Consider the following 20,105-nt stretch of genomic DNA (forward strand, 5'->3'; position numbering starts at 1 on the left):
TTCATCATTTGTAGTGTGCGTAACACAAGTCATACAGGGCTTTCCGAGTCCGTTTTCTCTTACGAGTTTCCAAATATTGTTTTTGAAAAATATCTTGGAGGCGGTAAATGATTATGTGCACATGCGGAAGTGACTAGGAAATCCCTGTAAGACTTTTTTAATAAAAACATAATTCGAAGCATAGATAGAATAGATAAATAGAAGGGATCAAATAAAAGTTCTCGCTTAGGCTGGTTATTTGATTCTCTATATTCTACAGATTCCTGTCATTCATTTACTATTTTAATATTATAAGTACTAGGCGTCTCCATCGTGGGGAATGGTGGAACATTATGTTGATTTTTTTTTTGGTACTATTTCGGTATTGGAATGTAGATCAAAAATGATGTGTGTGTGTGTGTGTTTTTTTTTTGTTATTTTATATTTGTGAGAGTATGTGAAACTGTGGATTCTGTCCAATTAATAGTCCACCATTACTATTGAAGGAGTCTCTGAATGAAGATCGATCTTCTCCAACCTCGCAGGAGTTATCGAATCGACCAGTCCCATATCACATACAATCATGATGACAATGAATATGATGAGATCACTCGAACTTTAATTCATTAACAAACATATTCACCATCGGTGAATTGTTAATCACTGTAACGAGATGACCTATCGCAAAATAAACCAATCCAATAAACCAATCCATAAATAATAATAAATGTGTTTCATAGCTTTTATGGCCGGTGTAGGGACGACCTTAACTGACAGCGGGTTGTTGATGTACGAGCGATTTCGAACATCTATAATTTTGAATATTGATAGGTGTTATCAGAGTCCGCTAGATGGCGTATAGAGGTCTAATCGTCGAAAATATATCGTTGAAAAGAGAGGGCACTCGAGGAGAAGTAACCAAGCAGCACTCCAAAAAAGCGAAAAATCGCGGCTAGGGTCATAAAGGGTCAAATCGACTTGAGTGCGCGCAAAACATAAAACAGATTCATTCGCAAAAGAGCAGCCAAGACGTTTTTAAAGTGCAGAATAAAGAATAAAGAAGTCTCGCTACAAAACACTTGGTTTTCGTGTTTAAAATCTAAATATGAGCCCTTTGCAAAAGCGATCGTCGCAACAGTCGGCGATGACTCCGTTTTGACCTAGGAATAATCCTTGGAATGGAACGGAAAAAAGTAGCCATGGTTTCAGGTATTTTATCCAAACGCAAGCTTTTTTTACTAAACCTCAACTTATCACTTAACTCAACTTTCACTTCTTGATGGAAATATAAAATCGATTTTTTTACTTCTTGACTAGCTGCTCCAGCCGCTCAGGCCATGACTTATTTACATCTATTCGAACCCCCTCTTGACATTTTCTGCCAACAGTTTAGACGGGCCAACACAGACAGGTGATCAGCACTGGGGCTCAAATCGATGCTTTGGTCAGTCTCTACATATAGAAGAATTTTACAGAAGCCATAATGGTCACAAGTAGCGTAGGCTCGTTTTAGTGCATGACTTTTTTTGTAGTGGGAATCGTAAATTGACTGATTTATTATTGCGTATTAAACTTACTGATTATTTTTCTCCTTTCACACAACATCCATAGGGATAAAGGACTCCCTCATTTTCTAATAATCCTACCTTTAAGTGACTTTTTGTGTGCTCTGTCCACAACAGAGTTAATACTGTATAGCGTGACAAGTATGATTTATGAATAAACGATGAACTAAACGAATAAATAATTGCTAATATTATTCCTCGTTTCTTGACGCAAACATTTAGATTTCAACTTCATTTAGAACGATAAAGTTTGCTTCAATATAATGCATAATTCATTCTATTTTTTGTGTGGAAATTAATAATAAAATAACGTTAATACAACATGTAAACGGCCAATAATTGGACAACCAAATTTACTTCTTATTGGTTTTAGGCTTGGCATATCGGCCTGACGCAGGTTTATAAAAATTAGTTATTTCCGTTAGTTGTATCTTAGTTATACACGATAAACTGGTGTAGAACGCTTCTTCCATTTGGCGTAACGTCCTACGCGGACATTTATTTATTTTATTTATTTATTTATTTCATACACAACCGACGGACCATTGTGTCTAATCGGCAACCTTATAATTAAATTAAGATATATATAACAATGATCATTTATAACATATAATTAGACCTATAGTTATAAGCTAACATTAAATGTGACGTAGACGCAATTTCTCCTTGAACGTAGATGTAGACATACTAAAATCGAACAAATCTAACACTTCATTGAACTCGAGGGACATACGTATAATGGGGTGTCCCTGGTTGTTGCGGGTACGCGGTACACGGAGATGGAAATTGGATCTAAGAATCCGACAGGGAGCGAACAAATGGATGCTGGCTAGTAATGCCGGGGAATCGATCTCTCCGTTAAGGAGCCGGAATATGAAAAGGCATTGGGCGTTTTTACGTCGAGAGCAGAGTGGTTCAAGTCCGAGAAGCAGACACCGCTGATGGTAGGTGGGCCGAGCGTGGTGGGATTGCCATGGAAGGAGGCGAACCGCGTACCTGGTGAGTCTCCGTTGAATGACTTCGAGGCGATTGATGTCACCAACGCCAAGCGGGCATCAGATCGGACAGCAGTACTCCAGGCACGACCTTACGATGACACAGAAGATCGACTTGACGCACATGGGATCGGTAAACTCGCTACAGGTCCGCGTAATTAAACCAAGTAGCTGATTCGCAACAACGCTATCAATGTGAGGGCGAAATGACATCTTCTGATCGAGTAGCAACCCCAGATCACGGATACATGTCGTGCGAGCCAAAGCCGTGTTGAGCATAGTGTATGTAAACGTGATGGAGTGACGGGCTCTGCTGAATGATATACACTGGCATTTATCAGCACACACTTGGAGGGCGTTTCTGCTGCACCAGCTATCCAGATTCTCAAGGATTGTTTGAAGGCGTACACAGTCACTGTCGTTTCTAACTGAAGCGAACATGCCGGCCTACACAGGCTTTCGAGACTTAATTCACATTACCGCGTAGCCGGATATTCAAACCTTGCTACGGGGGGACGGTCCATTCTGGGCTTGAACCCATGACGGGCATGTTATTGAGTCGTTCGAGTTGACGACTGTATCACGGAACCGCCCCTGTAGGTGTAGAACGCAAAACTATGGAAAAAAACAACCGAGCGAGTACTATTTTTGGAATATGGCTAACATGTGATATAGCACTCATAATACAATGACTCATTCAAAATCAACTATTATATGAACATAGTGAACAGTAATAATTGGAAAAATAAAATTTTTAAACGCCGTGGGAATTAATTAGACCGTTTTCTCATAATGAAAAAAAAGTTTACATTTCGTTTGGGGAATTAACCCTTCTTTATTCATTTTTTTTTATTCTCTCTGCGCCATTTATGCATTTTCCTTAAATAACTGAATTCCTGGCCATATCAATCTACGAGATGGGGTTGCAATTTTACATGATCTACTTTTTTTTTATAAGACTTTTATAATTATGGTACCTCAAAGCTGCAATATATTTTCCCGAGCACACGTATCCATTTTCCATTGTTCCAATAATATACTGCTAATTTTAATTCCTTTGAGCAAAGAGCAAAAGTGAAACCCCATTCCTTGGACTTCCAATCTTGTCTTACATTTTGATTGCCTTTTTATTCAAAGCCGCCTCCGTGATGTTCCAAAGAAACACTAACAAACAAACTTCATCCCACCATTGGCGTCTCGCTACAAAAGCTGCCGTATGTTACACCGTCCATGCTCAAGCTTATTGCTATCGTTCCGGATGTATGCACTTCGCTTTTTATTACACAGCCCTTAATCAAGCACGTGCTAGCTTTTTAATGTGCTTTCATTTTCGCTCGAGATGATTAGCGCAAATGGATACTGCTTGTATGCCGCAGCGAGAACCGCTCAACCGGAAATCGTACCATGCGAAACGAATGAAACTGACACACACACACCACCACACACTGATTAAAAACTTTGCTCCGGTAATAATTCCGAAAGGCTGTCTACGGTCGCGCGCCCTGCCGTTCGTATGAATTAATCAAAAGCCTCTTGGCTAACGGGGGTCCTTCCGGGTTCAATCGTCGTTGAAAAGATTGTCGAAACGAAACGTCGCCCTACTCCACCCGGCAGCAATTACTGTGACAGTTCAGTGCGGGCATGCCGAAAACATGAAGCGCACACAAAAAAAAAGTGGCCCGATTACATCGTCTTTATGAAATGCTGGGGGAAGGTGCTTTTTTATTAGCCAGTTGCTCGAGTACTCTCAGTTCAATGGGCTCCAACAATGATTCCATGCGATCCCGGTCCCGACGATGGTGTTGATCCGTGGAAGTGGTCACCACCAATTCGCTGCACCAGCCACGCGCTAGGAGAATGGGATAAATTTGAAATTAATTTTATCGCCGGGAACGGGAAAGAACGGACCGTTTCGAACCGGCCAGCCCCTGCCTGTGTTTGTATTCGTGTTTTTGGAGTGTAGGCATATGTCCGTGTGCCAGGTAGCACCCATTACAAACCGGCCACCTGCTGAGGGAATTGTTGCATTGATTGGCGCTTGTTGGCAGCGGAGGGAACGGGGAAGCATGATCATAAAAATCGATCGACTCGGGTGGTTTTTTATGCCACTCTGTCACCAACACGTGGAAATCCGGATTGTGCCCTAATGCGCATTGCTTCTTTTTTTTTAGCTCCTGTCTGGCGAGTGTCAGGTAGAACCTCCATTACCTGTGTGGCCGATTTTGGCGGGGCGAACACAAAGCCGGAAGAAACTTTATGGCCTAAAACGCCAAACAACCCGCCCCCTCGCAATCCCATCCCGTTTTGCTTCCGTGTTGTCGGATCGCTTCGTTGGGGATGAAGGCTTTGAGCGTTTATTTTCATTTTTTATGTCGCTTTTTCCCGCTCGTTTTTTTTATCTTTTCCTCTTGCAACCACCACTCACCCTCCCTCCCCTGCCCCACCTCCCTCGACCACTGTTTTTACGATGTGCTTCTGGCTCATTTGGTATGAAGCAATTTTGTGATCAAATGTTTGACCAAAGCCGGCCGGTGCGATAGGAAAATTGTGCTCCCCGGGGGTGGGAAATAGCGGACACCAGAGCGGGTTTAAATACGTGAATTAAGAGCTTAGTTGGCACACGGCATACTCTCCTCCCTTTCGCTTCGATCACCCCGAGAAGCCAATCGATCGGTTCGGGAGGATTTTCGCTGCAAAACCAAACCATTCGCAAGCTCTCGAGGAATTGGACAATGGCAGCTTCCGAAGCGTTTGTTGTTTCCTAATTGCTTTTGACAGGATTTTCACATCGAAACATTGCCCTTTTTTGTACCTGTGTCTCATATTCTCTCTTTTTTTTATTCACTTTTTATGTTTACCAGAGTGAAGGTGCTTGAGTGCTCCGCGAAGGATGATTACAATATAATGGAAATATTTCGCACGTTTGTCACGCTGTCCCGCATACTGCCGGTGAACGGTAGCGCCGAGTCCGGTTCCGGCTTGAAGCGGCGCTCGTCAGCCTACGTCAGTGCCAGCAGTAAAGGTAGGTGCGGACGCCATCGCAGCACTGTTTATACAGCATGCCTCCTGTTCATTATGAGCTTCCCCCACCCTCTGGCAGGATGCTCATTATGTGCACAGTTTTATGCAACGAACGAAACGCCGTGCCGGGCATAGCTTAATTAACCACTTGATGTATCACGCTCTTTTCTTCCTTTGCTGGTTTCCATTTGCTCGATGTATGGTTTGCAACGCACAGCAAAGTCCAGAATCGGCAGTCCGTCCATAGGAGGTTGTGAAAAGCCAAAGGATTCGTCATCGTACCTGGCGGCATCCACGTCCGAGGGCACGAGCAGCGGTGGGCTCGGTGGCGCCGTCGGTGGCGCTGCCGAGGTGAAGTCGAAGCCCCGGTCAAGGTAAGTGGGTGTCGCTGCATCGGGAGCTACTTAGATGATTGCTACACCACCCACCTTCCGATGCGCCCCTCTTCTTACTCTCCCTCTTTCGCAGGTCGCTCATCCGAAGATCGTCCCGCAAGACGAAGCAACAAATACAGAACGCGTCCGGCGCCGAAGACTGCAACATTCAATGAATTCGCTGGTGCTTCGTCGGCTGTGACTGATATGGGGAGCCGGTCGGGGGTGCTGCTGCTGTTGCTCGGCACGGCTGTTAAACAGGGCTGTTAAACTTCTTGGTGAAATAGAGGAACCCCACATAACCTCCCCCCTCTGCAGCGAACGTTAGCGCGATATGCGTATGTGCGTGTGTCATTTATGTGTAACCGAACACAACACAACCATTGCAAATGGCGCATGTTTTCTTGTTATTGTTATGGGTAGCGTTTGGTGCAAGCGTAGTGCAAGGGTTAGTTGAACCCATACTCCTCACTCCCTCCCCCCGCCGGTAGTATTAGATGAAACGTCCTCCCATCTCCCGTACCCCTCAACAGTTTGGAGTAACGATTGTGTTCCAAGTGGCACGACAAGCGAACGGTGGAAAAAATTATATTAATTGAATGAAATTGCGTCTTTGGCGCTCTTCCGCTGCCTCTCCTCCGTTCTGGAATGGGAAGAGTGTAAGTGTTGTGATTGAGGAGTAGTATGGGATGAGAAGGGGGGGGGGGGGGGCAACATGTCCCGACACGACCACAAAAAAGACCCCGTCGAAGTAACTAACACCTCTGCAGGGGAAGAATAAGGTAGAAGTAGCCAGCGTTTATAGTAGCATGTTTTTTGGACAATTGTTGACGTAAGCGTATAGAGGCGCTAACAAGAACACACTATTGATGAATGCACCCAGCAGGCAATAGGCAGGGGATATGTTTGGCAGTGGTATTGGTTCAGCAGGAGCTAAAGTTACTAGTGGCAGGGAAGAGAGGACCCGGATGATCGTACTATTATGGAAGGCCTTTTTCTGGAATTACCATTTATGGGAGAGACAAACGATTCATGGGCACAAAAGGCAGGGCAGAGGAAGAAAGTAGAACACCCAGCAGAACAAAAGTAGTTTGGGAAACGCAACCGCGAACCGATCGCGATGGGCCTTTGGCAAACGATCGACTACAGAAATGGTAAACTCGGTTAGACTTTAGAACGATCAAACAAAACAAAAAAAGGAACGGGCTGGACGGGCAAACGAACGAACTGTATCGTATGTGTGTAAAACCCAATGTTTGTAAAAAGCAATAATTTTCCCGTACCGTTTGACACCGTTCATTGACCGTTTTGGGAAGAAGGCAGACGTAGATGGCAATGGTGCATGAAGTTTTATATAACCTTAAGAAACTATAACCGCGACACAATATCAACGTATCGAATGCTACCAAATCGATCACACATTGAACAGAGTATCGCAGCTGCTGATCGACGGCTCAACGTGCTCGGTGGTGGTGGTGGAAGAAACGTGGATGGTGTAGTAGAGATGTGGATTACAAACAGTGAGGTAACATTGCGGTATTGCAAAACAAAAAAATCACCCTTTCGAACGAAACTTAACCGATCCAGCAATCTACTACCTACAAATAGCGACGATAAATTATTTAAAAAAATCTTTTTCTTGGCGTACGCAACACGGTAAATGGAAGGAGAGAACATACAAATATTCACTACTTACAATGGTACAACCACGTACATGATGATCTCAGCACAACAAATGTACCCTCAGTGTAGTTTACAGGATTTACCAAGGAGTTGCGTTCCGTTTCCCAAATTTCTTTGAATTGTTTTCACGAACTATTGTCTATTGCCTACTTCATTTTGAATCAGTCCCACGAATCACTTGTGAAACTGATTCAAAACTGATGCAGACAGTTGTCAATAAACGGGAGATAAATTTAAAATACATTAGGGAAACATAAAAAATGGAAAAGAACTAAGAAACACAACTGCATTATTTAAGCTAGGTAACTTATTCTTACTCCATAAATCACTTACGCCATTTTACATCGAAAGCTTTGCCATGGTTTTGTGTTTGTTCAACGTCATTCGGTTCATCACTGGTCATTCGGTTCATCACTGCTGGCAGAGTTTTTCAATGTATTTCATATATTTCATCGCCATTCGCTGCTACTGATGCTACAAATGTTTCCACTTATATGCTAGAATAAAGATAGATTGTAATATTAGTCCATACGAGCTGAGCTTATCCATTAATGGACAGTAACTTCTAGTAGCATCTGTAAAGCGTGTTGGAGAATTTAAAATCACTAAAACTACCACTTGTTGGATCTATTCACATCTTACCTTTTTTCTTCGTCACTTGCCGTCGTCTTATTTTGTTTCATAAATTCGTAAAAAATGGCACTCCGTTTTCTTGAGAAATAAATATTCCTATTAAAATATTTCTTCAGGAACCATCCATAACTTACGTAACGCTTATAAGGGAAACGCTTACATGACCGAAACATAATTGCACTATGCATGCTATAACAAACATGGTATTACTTAACACTTTAAAACATTAATTTGATACTGGTTACTAATAGATCGGTCCTGGTAGCTAATGTACTTTGCTAGCTACTTTACTTACAATTATGCGAACGCCAGTATTGAATAATTTAGCTACAGTAACTAGTTGGTCACTATAACGTAACATGTTTATTTGTGTTACTTTTGTTTCCATCTTTTCCATGCCATTGTTTCGGTTGAGACCATTCACCTGAGTTTAATGCACTGTTTTTTAGCTTTGCTATGAAGGTATGCTGAATTCGACCAAAACATAAATTTCGCTAATTTCTGGTAAAAAACTAACACTCCTAGCTCATCAGCTAAGGGTGCTGGGTTTAGAAATAAGCTGCAGTTGCAATATTAAATTACCATGCAATGGAAAGAATGAAAAGGATAACACTGAAATGAAACCTTAAGTATTTATTCATATTTTTCTTTATAATTCACAAGGTCATTATATTATAGCATTACGTAGTCTGTAGGTGCAATTTTGAGTTTTTAATTATTATTATGAACTAGCTGTTCTTTTAGACAAAAAGGTCGCTAGTTGCTGCTGCGTGCACGTTTACTCTACTGACAGCGCAGTATCCATAAAAACCCATACACCCTCAAAAATATGCTAGGAAAATTATGACGCAATTTGTAACGCTAGATGAGATAACTAAATGCAAATCTTTACGCTAAATGAGAGACAGAGTGAGAAGTGGAACGCAATGCAAGACATCTAGGCGCATCATGTCTAGAAGGTAGCTGCCGGGACACGCGATATAGTCATTGGTTTTGCCGAGCAACGGAACCATATGAAGGAGTAATTAGGAATTAGAGCAAAACAAAACCTTAATCTTACATTTGTACGCCATAGGGACACAACAAGGAAGAGCTTTTCTTGCTGAGGAAAACATAAAGATACAAAGTGAATCGAGCATCTGTGGAGCCACAATTTTGTGTGGTTTGCATCTCGCTAACGTTTTAATAATGATGATAATTATAGAAATTGAATTCGAGCAAATATAGCATCACAAAGGGTTTTCTTTTTTTTTCTTTTCGCAAATTGTACCAAAGTTTTGAGCAAATGTGCTGTGCCGAAAGCGAATGCTGAAGATAAGGGAACATAACTCACACTGTGGACGCACTAGGATGGGTGTATTTTCGTGGAGGCGGTTCCGAATTGCCCCCCCTGGGGGAAGAGGGATGTTTATTTGCTCAGTTCCACTGAAGGAGTAATGTTCATTTAACCTCGTCATGGTAGAAAATGGGCGAAGAAAATGCACAACAATGGCACACTGTGTAAATGGGCATCACATATCGTCGTTACATCACGTTATTGTTCGAACGTTGGGACAGTTCGTTTCTTGCCCGTGTGTGTAAGACGGGATTGTTTGCTGATCCGAACGAGAGACAGACTGTTGTTTAGGTGGAATTAGCTGAACGTTACTACAATTGCAATTGCATTGAATGTGATTTAATAATACAAATGAAACAAAGTTCGTTCGTTGCATAGACGGCTCCCTTAATAGATGTAACAAATCTCACCTAGAAGTACTAGGTCTCTCCAGTATCCGTTTCCTTATCCAGAGAACCAAAAGAAGACAAAAACAACCCGTATCCCTGTGTACCCTGTGTGACCGATTGGCTTTTCTTGAGTCTTGAACCATTACCGAACAACTCAGTTCAGTTATCGAACCAACTTACAAAACTAGACTTATAGTAATCTACGATATCCAGAGTTTGCATCATATATATATGACTCTCTGTACCGGTAAATGTCTGAATGTTGTGTCAAAAACAAAACAAACAAAAAACGGATGGTGTAACTGATTTTGTGGTTTGCTACAACTTCTTCTTGTTCAGATATAACTTGCTCTAGTCTCTGACACGGCACGTAGAACAGCATGTTGCCGGGTCGACGTACATAGGATAACTTTTTACAGATTACTTAAACCAGCAGGCTAACGGACATTCAATCCGGCTGAATTGTTGTCACTGTTCTGATAACTAGCTCGATTCCAATCGATGCATTCGATGCTGAGCATTGCCGCTTTCGTTAGGTAAATTGACTGCGCACTTCGTTTTCAACCCAAGAAACATTAAAAAAGGTAGAATTATTTTAAAAAAACACGAAATTGTGGTCAGAGAATGAAACCTGCGCAACGTGAGTACCAATTTGCGAATAGCTTAATGTGTAAGATTGAAGAAACCATGAAACAAACCGTTACTTATGAGATATCAAAATAAGATGATCAAAACAAGAAGGAAAGTGAAGATGTTTACAAAGCGATTGCAACAACGTTGCAGCAGATAAGCGGTCGCAGCCAACCAATGCATTTGTAATAAGATAAGAAGGTAACACATATTTCTTACTAATAAACTGTTTCGATTATCCTTTCCTTATACAAGCAATCTTGTTTTCTTGTTGTGCTGTATTGTTTTGTAACTGCAAGTACAGAAAGAAAGAAAATTGCCAGCTGGAATGGAGGGTAATTAGTGGTGGGAGCTCGGAATTGAAACCACCCGATTCCGATTCCGTGTTCGGAATCAATTCCGATTCCGGAGTCGATTCCGGAACCGATTTCGGAGCCGATTGTGGAGTTGACTCCGAAGCTCCGGAGGGAATCGCAATTTACTCCGAAAATGGAATAAAAGTTGACTCCAGAATTCGAATTAGCTCCGGAATGAAAATCAGAATTGAAATAAGAAGTTTCAGAAGCGAAATCAGTCCAGGAATCTCCATGAGAATGGATTGTTTCCAAGTGAATTTGGATTATTTGCCGATTCCGACTCCAGTACCGACTCCAAATCCAATTTCAATTCCGGAGCTGTTTCAGGAGCTGATTTCGATTCCGGGGCCGATTCCGAAATCGATTCCGGAAACTGATTCCGGACCTACTATCCGGAATTGATTCCAGAAAACTTCGGAGCTAGATTCTGACGAAAACTTCATTTTTCCCTTTCTCGGGGTAATTCAATTTTTCAGAAAAGTACGCAGTCAATCTATGCGCGGTCGCCCTTGCGCGATATAAGAGGGAGAGCCGGCGACGGAACCACAAGGTGGCAGGGTTCGCGTATATATTATTTATTCGGCGACAACACCAATTAAAAAATGGCTCAAATTTTAATGGCTTTTTAAGTATAGACCCTTTTAGTGAAAGTGTTGTTTATTGTTTTATAAAATATCAAAGGAAAGTCGATACAATTTGAACAACAAATTGTAACATTAAAGACATTCTTTCATCATTCCTCGCTAATAACTGAATTTTATAATAGAAATTGAGATGGATTTTTATGTCAAAGATTAGAATATGTAGCACTTTTTCTTTCGGTGTGTAAAACGATACATTTTAATAATAATAATAACTCAAACAAACAATAAAACAAGAACTATCACGTTTCACTCTCTCGATCTGTAAGTGGACCTTAAACAGAACATTATTTTAATTTATTTATTTTTGTGGTTCACAACAAGAACAACTTTCTTAAATGTACACAGCACTGTTCCAACCATCGATTGCAAACGGTATTGCCCGATTAAAAAGCACAATCTTCTGGTTAATCGGTTCGCTCATTGGCTCACAATACTGCGCCTTCCCCATAATAACCGTCGTCGCCGTCGTCGTCATCGTCATCACCATTCTTACCGGATTTCCTCTGCGACGCGCTGATAAACTCCTCCGTTGCCAGTGTACCCTTACCAGTGGCCGCTCGCTTGCCACCGGACCCACCGTCCCGGCTGTTGAACTGTTCTGCCGTCCGTTTTCGCAGTTCCTCCACGTCGTTGTCAGCGGCGGCCCATTCCAGCACGAGCCGGCGACCGTACAGATGCGTACTGCGGCCCAGTGTATCGAACGCGCGCTTCGCGTCCGATTCTTCGTCGTACTCCACGAAGCAAAAGCCACGATGTGTGTCATCAGCACTGGCGGCCATTTTCTTCGGCAGCCGGAGTGATTTAATATCCCCGAAGGGTCTGTAAGGGTCGGAAGAAAATAGAAAATCAATAAATATGCGGCGGTAACGATGTAGCCTTAAATGCCCCCTCGTCAGCAAAGGCGTTAATGTAAACAAAACTGTGATAAGAGAGGGTTACTTACTTGAAAAGATCTCGCACCTCCTTGGCACTAGCCTGGAAGGGAATGTTTCGCACAAGGATCTTGCAGCCAGTTTGCTTCTGCGCTCCTTTCGCTCCTTTTCTACGCTCCGCTCCTTCCTGTGCCGTCCGAAGGGTACGATCGCTGCGCGCAAGCTCCACCGTTCGCCCGTCGATTTGCACCGACTGTAGGTTCTTTAGCGCGTAATCTGCCACCTGCCGACGCTTGAATTGAATGAAACCGTACCCACGGCTTTCGTTGCGCCCATTGCCAGACAGATCCATGCTGCGTACGACCTGCACCATGTGGATCGCACCGACACACCGGAATCGCTCCCGGATTGCGTCTTCGTTGGTGGTGAAGCTAAGGTTCTTAATGAACAGTGTCGTACCCTCCTCCGGCTCTGTATCGTCGACCGTTGCTTCTTCGGTGGCGTTGTTTGCATTTTCGGGCGCTGTGCTCGATTTGCTTGGCTCTTCAGTACTGGGTGGACCCGATGGGCCCGACGTGAACGTTCCGACTGGAGCCCATTCCAGGTACAATGGCAGCGATTCGAACATGCTGTAGGCTAACTTTTTGAACGCTTTACGCGCTTCGCTAGGATCGAGGAATTCAATCACGGCTGCAATAAAATGTAATAATGATTGATTGAAGTTAAATGAAGAAAAATTAAGATGTTAAAAATTTAATGAATTAAATGACAATTAAATAAAGAAAAATTAAAATGTTAAAAAAAAAAAAAATATGGGCATTTTTCTCGAAATATCGGTACAAATTGCCACAAAAAAGAGGGAATATGAATATGAATAGAGAATATTTGCAATCTTTCTAGCTACCCTCTAATAAAAATGTAATGAAATTTTATCCGATAAAGTGAAACATGCCTTAACGTGATCTATGAATCCCCCTATGCTCTCACGATCTAAGCATACCTGTTACGGCACTGGGTGGAAGCACGACACGTCCCAGTAACCCGAACGGAGCAAACAGCTTGCGCAGCGCGGCTGCAGTACAACCGGGGGCAAGATTTTTCGCCAATATCACCGTGCTCGATCGTTTTGTGTCGGTCGAGCTGAAAGCGTCCAGCGAAATGCCGTTCTCCTTTAAAAACGATTCCATCTCTAGCACCAGTTCTGTCTCGCCAAGTGCCAACCGAACGGCCGCACTCGTGTCACCCTCGGACGAGATGAGAATCTGTTCCTTCGTGGTGCCATACTTTTTCGCAACCGCTTCCGCGACGGCGTTTTCGCCCATGAACAGGGTGTTCCAGTTGTGGCTTGATTGGGCCGTTTTCTTCTGCGTTTGCTCCTTCTTCTTTCTGTAGTCGGTAGTGTCGTCATCGACCGCTTCGTCGGATGGTACCTTCGCCGGTAGGATATGGAACATACGGCCCTGCAGAAAGGTTCCGTTCAGCTCGTTGTACGCGGTGACAGCGTGCTCCGGAATCATGAACGTTACCGTACCGAAACCCTATAAAGCAAACAAAACCGTATCATTCGGTTAAGAATGGAACACAAGAGACAGCTCATCAACACAATCCTTACCTTCAGCTTGCGTGTGTTGGAATCGATCGGTACGTCCACTTCCGCCACCGGACCGTACTGCTCGAACAACGTGCGAATGTCACTTTCCTGCACCGAGTAGGCCAAATTGCGGAAGAACAGCTTACCGGACTCGCAGATCGCTTCACTGGACGCGTTCGCCTTCTGCCGTTCCCATTTCGCCTGCTTGCCTTGCTTCGCTTCGGGTTTTTCCTGCGCAGCATGGGCAGCACTGCGCGCGGTAAAATCGAATATTTTCACCTGCTTGCCGCCCAGGAAGCTTTTGTTCATTAGCAGCGCCTTGCTCAGCTCGGATTCGGTTTTAAAGCCCACGTAAGCGAATCCGCTCTGCTTCGGTGGAATACGAACCGAGTACGGTTTGACCGTTTTGAAGAAGCGTATCAAATCTTGCCGCTTCGTCGACGACGGTATGTTGTGCACCTTGGCAACGAACAGTGAAACCATTGGCTTTTTTGCCGCTTTCTTTTCCTCCACGTCCTTTGCATTTGCCTCTGCGGGTGGTTCAACGTCAACGGCCGTATCGCCACTCACCGGCTTTTCCTCCGCTTCGGTTGACTGTTCCAGCAGGTTGTCCCACACCGACTTGCCGGCCCGTTTGTGTGCGCTCAGAAACTCCTGAAACTTTGGATCCTTCTCGTACTGGCCGAGCACGTCCTTTGCCGTTTGGGCTTTCGGCTTTTCTTTGCCTTTCGCTTTGCTTTCATCCTTCGCCGGTTCCACCGTTTCGGTGGTAGCCGGCTTTTGTGCATGTTTGCTCCAGACTTTGAGGTTTTTCGACTCCGATAGCGCCACACACGCAGCGACCGTTATTTTGGACGTGCGAATGTAGCTATTGTTAAAGTGTGTGATTGCCTTGGCCGCCTGTTCCTCGGATTCGAAGCCGATGAATCCAAAGTTGCGGAACTTTCCCTCGGACGTGTACTTCAGCTGCACATCCGTGATGATACCGCACGTGCTGAAGTGGCTTCGAACTTTCGCCTCATCGTACTGCAATGAAAAACATCGAAAACGCCCAATAGAAGATGTTTACTAAATGTTGGGTAGGTGAAACTCATTTACTTACCCCGTTTGGTATGTTTTTAACTATTATACGGGACATTTTCTGTGTTTTTTGCGCTCGGTACCTCGCGAAAACGTGCCCCAGACAAATCAAAACATTGCAACTACGGTATGTTTGGCAGGTATACCGCATGTAGCGTGTTTTGACATTTGAACGACACACAGCTGATCTCTACTAACCTTGTGTGCTATTGTTGTGACAGGCGCGTTGTTATGACACACTGTGCCCGCCGCATGATTTTTTTTAAATATGAAATTATTTTAATTATGAAATTATATTCTTTTGCTCGATAATTACCAATTATTATTACCAATTAATGGAAAAAATATTGACATAATGAATACATCATAATTGATTCTGATAAGTTGTGGGAGCAATTCCAGAGCCAATTTCGCGAAAGAAATTAATTCTGGAGCCGATTCCGATGCTGGAATCGATTCCAAATCCTGAGCAGGTTCCGGAGTTGACTCGGGAGTCGATATCTGGAGTTGACTTTGGATCTGATTCCAGAATCGGCTGCAGAATCGATCTGGGAATCACAATTTGCTCCGGGAACGAAATCTGGATTGTCTCGAGAAATGAAATAAGAGGCAGGTCCGTATCGTGGTATTGGCGAGATTCGCGGCTGTCAAGGGCGCAGGGCCTTGTGGGTGCCAAATTGACTCCATGAGAATAGATCGTTTACAACTAATTTAAATTTAATTAATTAATAAAATTAAATTTAAAATAATAACCTAATTTAAAGTACATATTCTTGCTGGCTACCAATACGTATCATCATTAAACCCAAATGCCTATTCTTAAGAAGATGCCGAAAACGACTCCGATTTCAAAGTCGATTCTGATTTCGGAGCAAATTCCTTTTCCGGAACCTATTCCAGAGCTATTTCCCGTGCCGATTGCAGAACCGATTCCGATTCCGTTGCCGATTCCAAAATAGATTCCGGAGATACTGTCCGGAATCGATTCCAGAAAACTTCGGAGCTAGTCGGAATCGATTCCGACGAAAACGTCATTTTCCCATCACTAGTTCTGATGATATTTTTTGCTGAATTGTTGAAATTTAAAACATTTTCCTGACGTCATCCAACATGTCCAGCGAAATGAATGCGTCGAGCACACTGTTCCAACAAAAAATATATGTCACTCGTAGAGAAGAATAGAAAAAAAACTTGCCGGGATCTTGGCAACGAAACACCTGAAAATTTATCTCGTTATAAACAAAGTATACTGCGTAATAGTTATTTTTAATTCGTTATCGCAACCGGCCATCGTTTATGCTGTGCTAAGCGCATCTCGCCATCACAACAAAAAATGTCGACGAAAGATTTTAACATCTCGCGGGACGAGTTCCGCAACATCACCCGCTGTTTGGACAACGAGGAGTTCCGGAACCTGTTCATGGAGTATTGCACCGAGCTGCGGGACAACCGGAAACAGTACGAGGACGAGCTGTCCATGCTGGAGGCGCAGCGGGGATACGACGTAAAGTTTCTCAAGCCTTCGCCGGGTTACGTAATCAAAACAATCGTCGACGGCAAGGGCAAGGGGTTCATCAACGTGTGCCAGTCCGAGCTGGTGCAGAAACCGACCAGCACCACCGGACTGAATGAGGACGGCACCAAGGGGCTGAAATGGAGCGTCCCGTACGCCCAGACGCAGCCGCGGAAGGATTACGACAACAAGCGCGTCGAGTGCACCGTGTACGACGTGATGTTTCATCCGGACGCGCTGCACCTGGCGTCGAAGAATGAGGGCTTCCGCAAGCTGCTGAACGATACGTCACTCGATGCGGTCGAGCAGTCGTTCAAAGTGAGGCTGGACCGGGCGAACCTTCGCTTCCCGAAGCTACAGTACAAGGGCACGCCCAGCTCGTCGGTGGTGCGGGAAAAGTTGCCCCACTGTGATAGTCTGCCGAAGGATGAGCTGTTCGACAAATTGCTGCCACCGCTGCCGAACGTGCCTGCGCCCGGTTATACGGGCAGCGAGCGAACGACGAAAACTAAAAACAAAGAAAACATTAACCGAACGGCAGCGGTGGCGGCGGCGGCTGCGTCGCCCGGAAACCCGTTCTACACTACACCGGAATACAAAATCGTCCAGTGCCGCGACGTGGAGTACGGCGAAATGACCAACGAGCTGGATGCGAAAATCGATGTAACAATTCCGCGGGAGCTGAAGGTAGTCATCACGCTGCCACTGCTCAAGTCGACCGCCGAGTGTGCGCTGGACGTCACCAAGACAACGTTGCATCTGGTGAGCGAAAAGCCGGCCAGGTACAAGCTGGAGCTTAAGCTGCCCTACGAGGTGAAGGAAAGCGAAGGCAAGGCCACCTTCAACGTGGAGGCGCGGTCGCTTACCGTAACGCTGCCGGTGCTGCGCAAGCGAAACATCACCCTGCAGGACATTAACAGTGCGAACGTGTCGGCATCGCCCGCCAAAGAAGCGGGCAAACTGATCGAAGAGATCGGCACCATCATTCCACCGGCCGGCGGCGACCAACAGCTGGCCCGAGCGGCATCCGCACCGTCCGCGCCGGAAGTACCGAAGAAAACAATTTTCCCCAAATTTTCCGTAAACAAAATGGAAAACCTGCTCGCATTCACACTCAACGTGCGTAATGTCGACCCGAGCACGATCCAGCTGGACAACCGGACGGATTCGGTGCACTGTCGCTTTTCCAACGTGGGTAATGGATATTTCCCCTGCTACTACGTGTTCTTCGTGCGCTTCCCGAACGCGCTAGTGACGGACGTGCAGCACGAGGAGTGGGATAACAATCTGATTATTCAGATCACGCTCAACACGGCCAGCGTGTCCTCCTACCAGGCTGGCCCGGACGAGCACGAAACCGTGGAGTACTCGATCATGGAAGACATTGCGGACAAGATCAATAAATTCGGGAAGGAAATCGAGGACGACAGCCTGTGCATAGCGGTGGTGCGGCAGGCAACGAAAGCCTCGGCGAAGGTGAAGGCCGATGCGCTGATGAGCATCGAGATTACCAAGCGCGAGGAACACGGGGAACCGGTGCTGCAGGCAGTGAGCGAAGGAAGGGATTCGGAAAAGGAGCGGGAAACATCATCACACCCGGAAGCATTCTCAGCCACGTCCGCCGAAGAGTGCGATGAAAAGGATGGTTCTGAGGCGGAGAAGGCCAGAACGCTGCAGAAGGCGAAGCGAAACTCTCGCAAGAAGAAGAAGGAACGCTCACTGTCCGATTCATTCTGCGACCATTTGAAGGTGATCGTGGAAAACGAGGCCAGCACGGAAGTGGCGGGAGAGGGGGCCGCCATACAGCCATCGGCCAAACCAATCGACAGCCCGGAAGCGAAGGCAAGAAAGGCTCGCAGCATATCGGAGTGCTGCCCACCGAAGGAATCGGATGGCGGCGAAGAGGCGTCAACGATGCCGACGCTCACGCGCAAATACAAAAGTATCCTGAAGCGAAGCTCGTACGATCGTAGCATCAGCGAATGTTCGTCCGTAGATGATTTGGGCACCTCGGTGGAGATGGCCAGATCGATTGGGGAAGAGTGCCGAAAGACGGTGCGATTCAACAACTCAATACGCAAGCAACTGTTCAGGTAAGTGATGCGCGAGGTGCGCGCTGTTTGATGACGTCCGATTCGTAACAAGCTTTGGCTCCGCTTTGCAGATCAAACTCTTGCATTCTCACGATGAAAAAGAAGGCTCTAAAGCGAAGGGAGGTGAAGCGCAGGGCGGATGCACGACGAATGAGCGAAGGGGAAAGCACCGATAACGACGAGAAAGATGCGGTAAGTGCATGTCATCCTGCCGCAATCACACGCAATTAAGATAACGCGGCTGTTGCGTCAACTGACTAGCTGACTTATTATTGTTTTTTATTTATTTTTTTTTATTTGCATCTCTCATTTTGCAGCACCATCACGACGATGAGCATTGTTCCAGCAGCGATCAGCACGACGAGAAAGATGCAATCGAGGATGATAGCGGCGTTTCGTTCGATTCGGAGTCTGGCGATAAGGAAATTGCCGCAGCCATGAAAGCGGAAGCCATCGGTGGCGGGGGCCGCGGAAAAGCCGCTTCAAAGCGGAAAAACAGCAACAAGCAAGGAGGCGCAAAGTCAAATGGTGGCAAGAAACAGGGCACGGATGCGAAGAACATTCAGTTCAAAAGTGATATGATTTTCGATATCGAAATTTAAAGCAACGTGAATTTTGGGGGCGTTTCTAGTGTTAGCCCATATTATACATTACTCTCCCCCTCACTTTACTTATTACGTTATACTTTAAATCGATGCGTCTCAGCGTTGAGGTAGACTGGTAAAAAACACGAGTAGAGTAGCATTATTTTCAATAAACAAAACACCTATGTATTGCACAAACGTGGCTTTTCGTGTGTATGCTTTCTGTCACAAATACGAAATGAAAGCGCTATTCATTATTTGTTCTAGCGTTAAATAAGTGGTCCGAATCTTTGACTTGGACTTGCGTAGAAACTTTCGTAGTTTCACTCTCCTCCTGAGCACTAATTTATCTAATCTTTCAATGTTCAACCTTTCACTCAATTTGACTACTTTTGTTTTGGTCTATCATGTTATCTTTTTCTTATTTGGCACCACAAAATTCGATCGTTCTAGACTGCTTTAGCCATCAAATGACTTGGCTGATGGTGGCTTAATTGGTTGCCTCATAGCAGAACAGTCAATCTTCTGTCTTAGAAGCTCGGGCCATATGGGGCTTGCACCCACGGCGGGTGTCTTGTTAGGGCGTAAGATTATGGGTCTATCCTTGAATAGATAGACAATGACAAGACCGAAGTAGATTAAAGCGCGATATTAGATTGAAACTTGTCTCTAACGTAAACACATTTATATCTAATGAAAACAAATCAAATCATTGTTTATAGCATACAAACTTTTATTCTGAACTTTTTTTAAGTTGAACTTTTTTC

The 20,105-nt window shown here is 44.7% G+C and overlaps 3 protein-coding genes across 11 annotated transcripts in view; 2 read left to right on the plus strand and 1 right to left on the minus strand.

Annotated features, from left to right (window-relative positions):
* LOC121594525 (GTP-binding protein Di-Ras1) overlaps positions 1-10,855 on the plus strand; it is a 173,785-nt gene extending 162,930 nt beyond the window's left edge. For all 9 annotated transcript variants that reach the window (XM_041917875.1, XM_041917872.1, XM_041917866.1 and 6 more), the window contains 3 exons: positions 5,401-5,561; positions 5,778-5,934; positions 6,029-10,855. In XM_041917875.1, coding sequence (XP_041773809.1) covers positions 5,401-5,561; positions 5,778-5,934; positions 6,029-6,110 — 400 coding nt within the window. In that variant the 3' untranslated portion in view covers positions 6,111-10,855. The remainder of the gene's footprint in view (positions 1-5,400; positions 5,562-5,777; positions 5,935-6,028) is intronic.
* Positions 10,856-11,855: 1,000 nt separating this feature from the next.
* On the minus strand, positions 11,856-15,289 carry LOC121593705 (probable RNA-binding protein 19). The gene is made up of 5 exons (XM_041916295.1): positions 15,171-15,289; positions 14,090-15,094; positions 13,478-14,015; positions 12,549-13,167; positions 11,856-12,424 (listed from the first exon to the last, which is right to left on the minus strand). The coding sequence occupies exons 1-5, from the start codon at positions 15,204-15,206 to the stop codon at positions 12,031-12,033; spliced, it is 2,592 nt and encodes an 863-aa protein (XP_041772229.1). The 5' UTR covers positions 15,207-15,289; the 3' UTR covers positions 11,856-12,030.
* Positions 15,290-16,311: 1,022 nt separating this feature from the next.
* LOC121593218 (protein kintoun) lies at positions 16,312-19,532 on the plus strand. Its single transcript, XM_041915413.1, has 3 exons — positions 16,312-18,754; positions 18,826-18,946; positions 19,072-19,532. Exons 1-3 carry the CDS (start codon positions 16,482-16,484, stop codon positions 19,354-19,356), a joined length of 2,679 nt encoding a protein of 892 aa, XP_041771347.1. The 5' UTR covers positions 16,312-16,481; the 3' UTR covers positions 19,357-19,532.
* The last annotated feature ends 573 nt before the right edge of the window (positions 19,533-20,105 follow it).

This window comes from Anopheles merus, chromosome 2L, assembly GCF_017562075.2.
Source record: "Anopheles merus strain MAF chromosome 2L, AmerM5.1, whole genome shotgun sequence".
Classification (NCBI taxonomy): domain Eukaryota; kingdom Metazoa; phylum Arthropoda; class Insecta; order Diptera; family Culicidae; genus Anopheles; species Anopheles merus.

What these genes read in the sequence shown, in the direction of transcription:
- LOC121593705 (XM_041916295.1), bottom strand. Translation starts at nt 15,206, where the DNA reads ATGTCCCGTATAATAGTTAAAAACATACCAAACGGG. An exon ending in CCAACACACGCAAGCTGAAG is followed by an intron (nt 14,016 to 14,089) that starts GTAAGGATTGTG and finishes TTTGCTTTATAG; the next exon opens with GGTTTCGGTACGGTAACGTT. An exon ending in GAGGTGCGAGATCTTTTCAA is followed by an intron (nt 12,425 to 12,548) that starts GTAAGTAACCCT and finishes CGACCCTTACAG; the next exon opens with ACCCTTCGGGGATATTAAAT.
- LOC121593218 (XM_041915413.1), top strand. Translation starts at nt 16,482, where the DNA reads ATGTCGACGAAAGATTTTAACATCTCGCGGGACGAGTTCCGCAACATC. An exon ending in ATACGCAAGCAACTGTTCAG is followed by an intron (nt 18,755 to 18,825) that starts GTAAGTGATGCG and finishes TCCGCTTTGCAG; the next exon opens with ATCAAACTCTTGCATTCTCA. An exon ending in ATAACGACGAGAAAGATGCG is followed by an intron (nt 18,947 to 19,071) that starts GTAAGTGCATGT and finishes CTCATTTTGCAG; the next exon opens with CACCATCACGACGATGAGCA.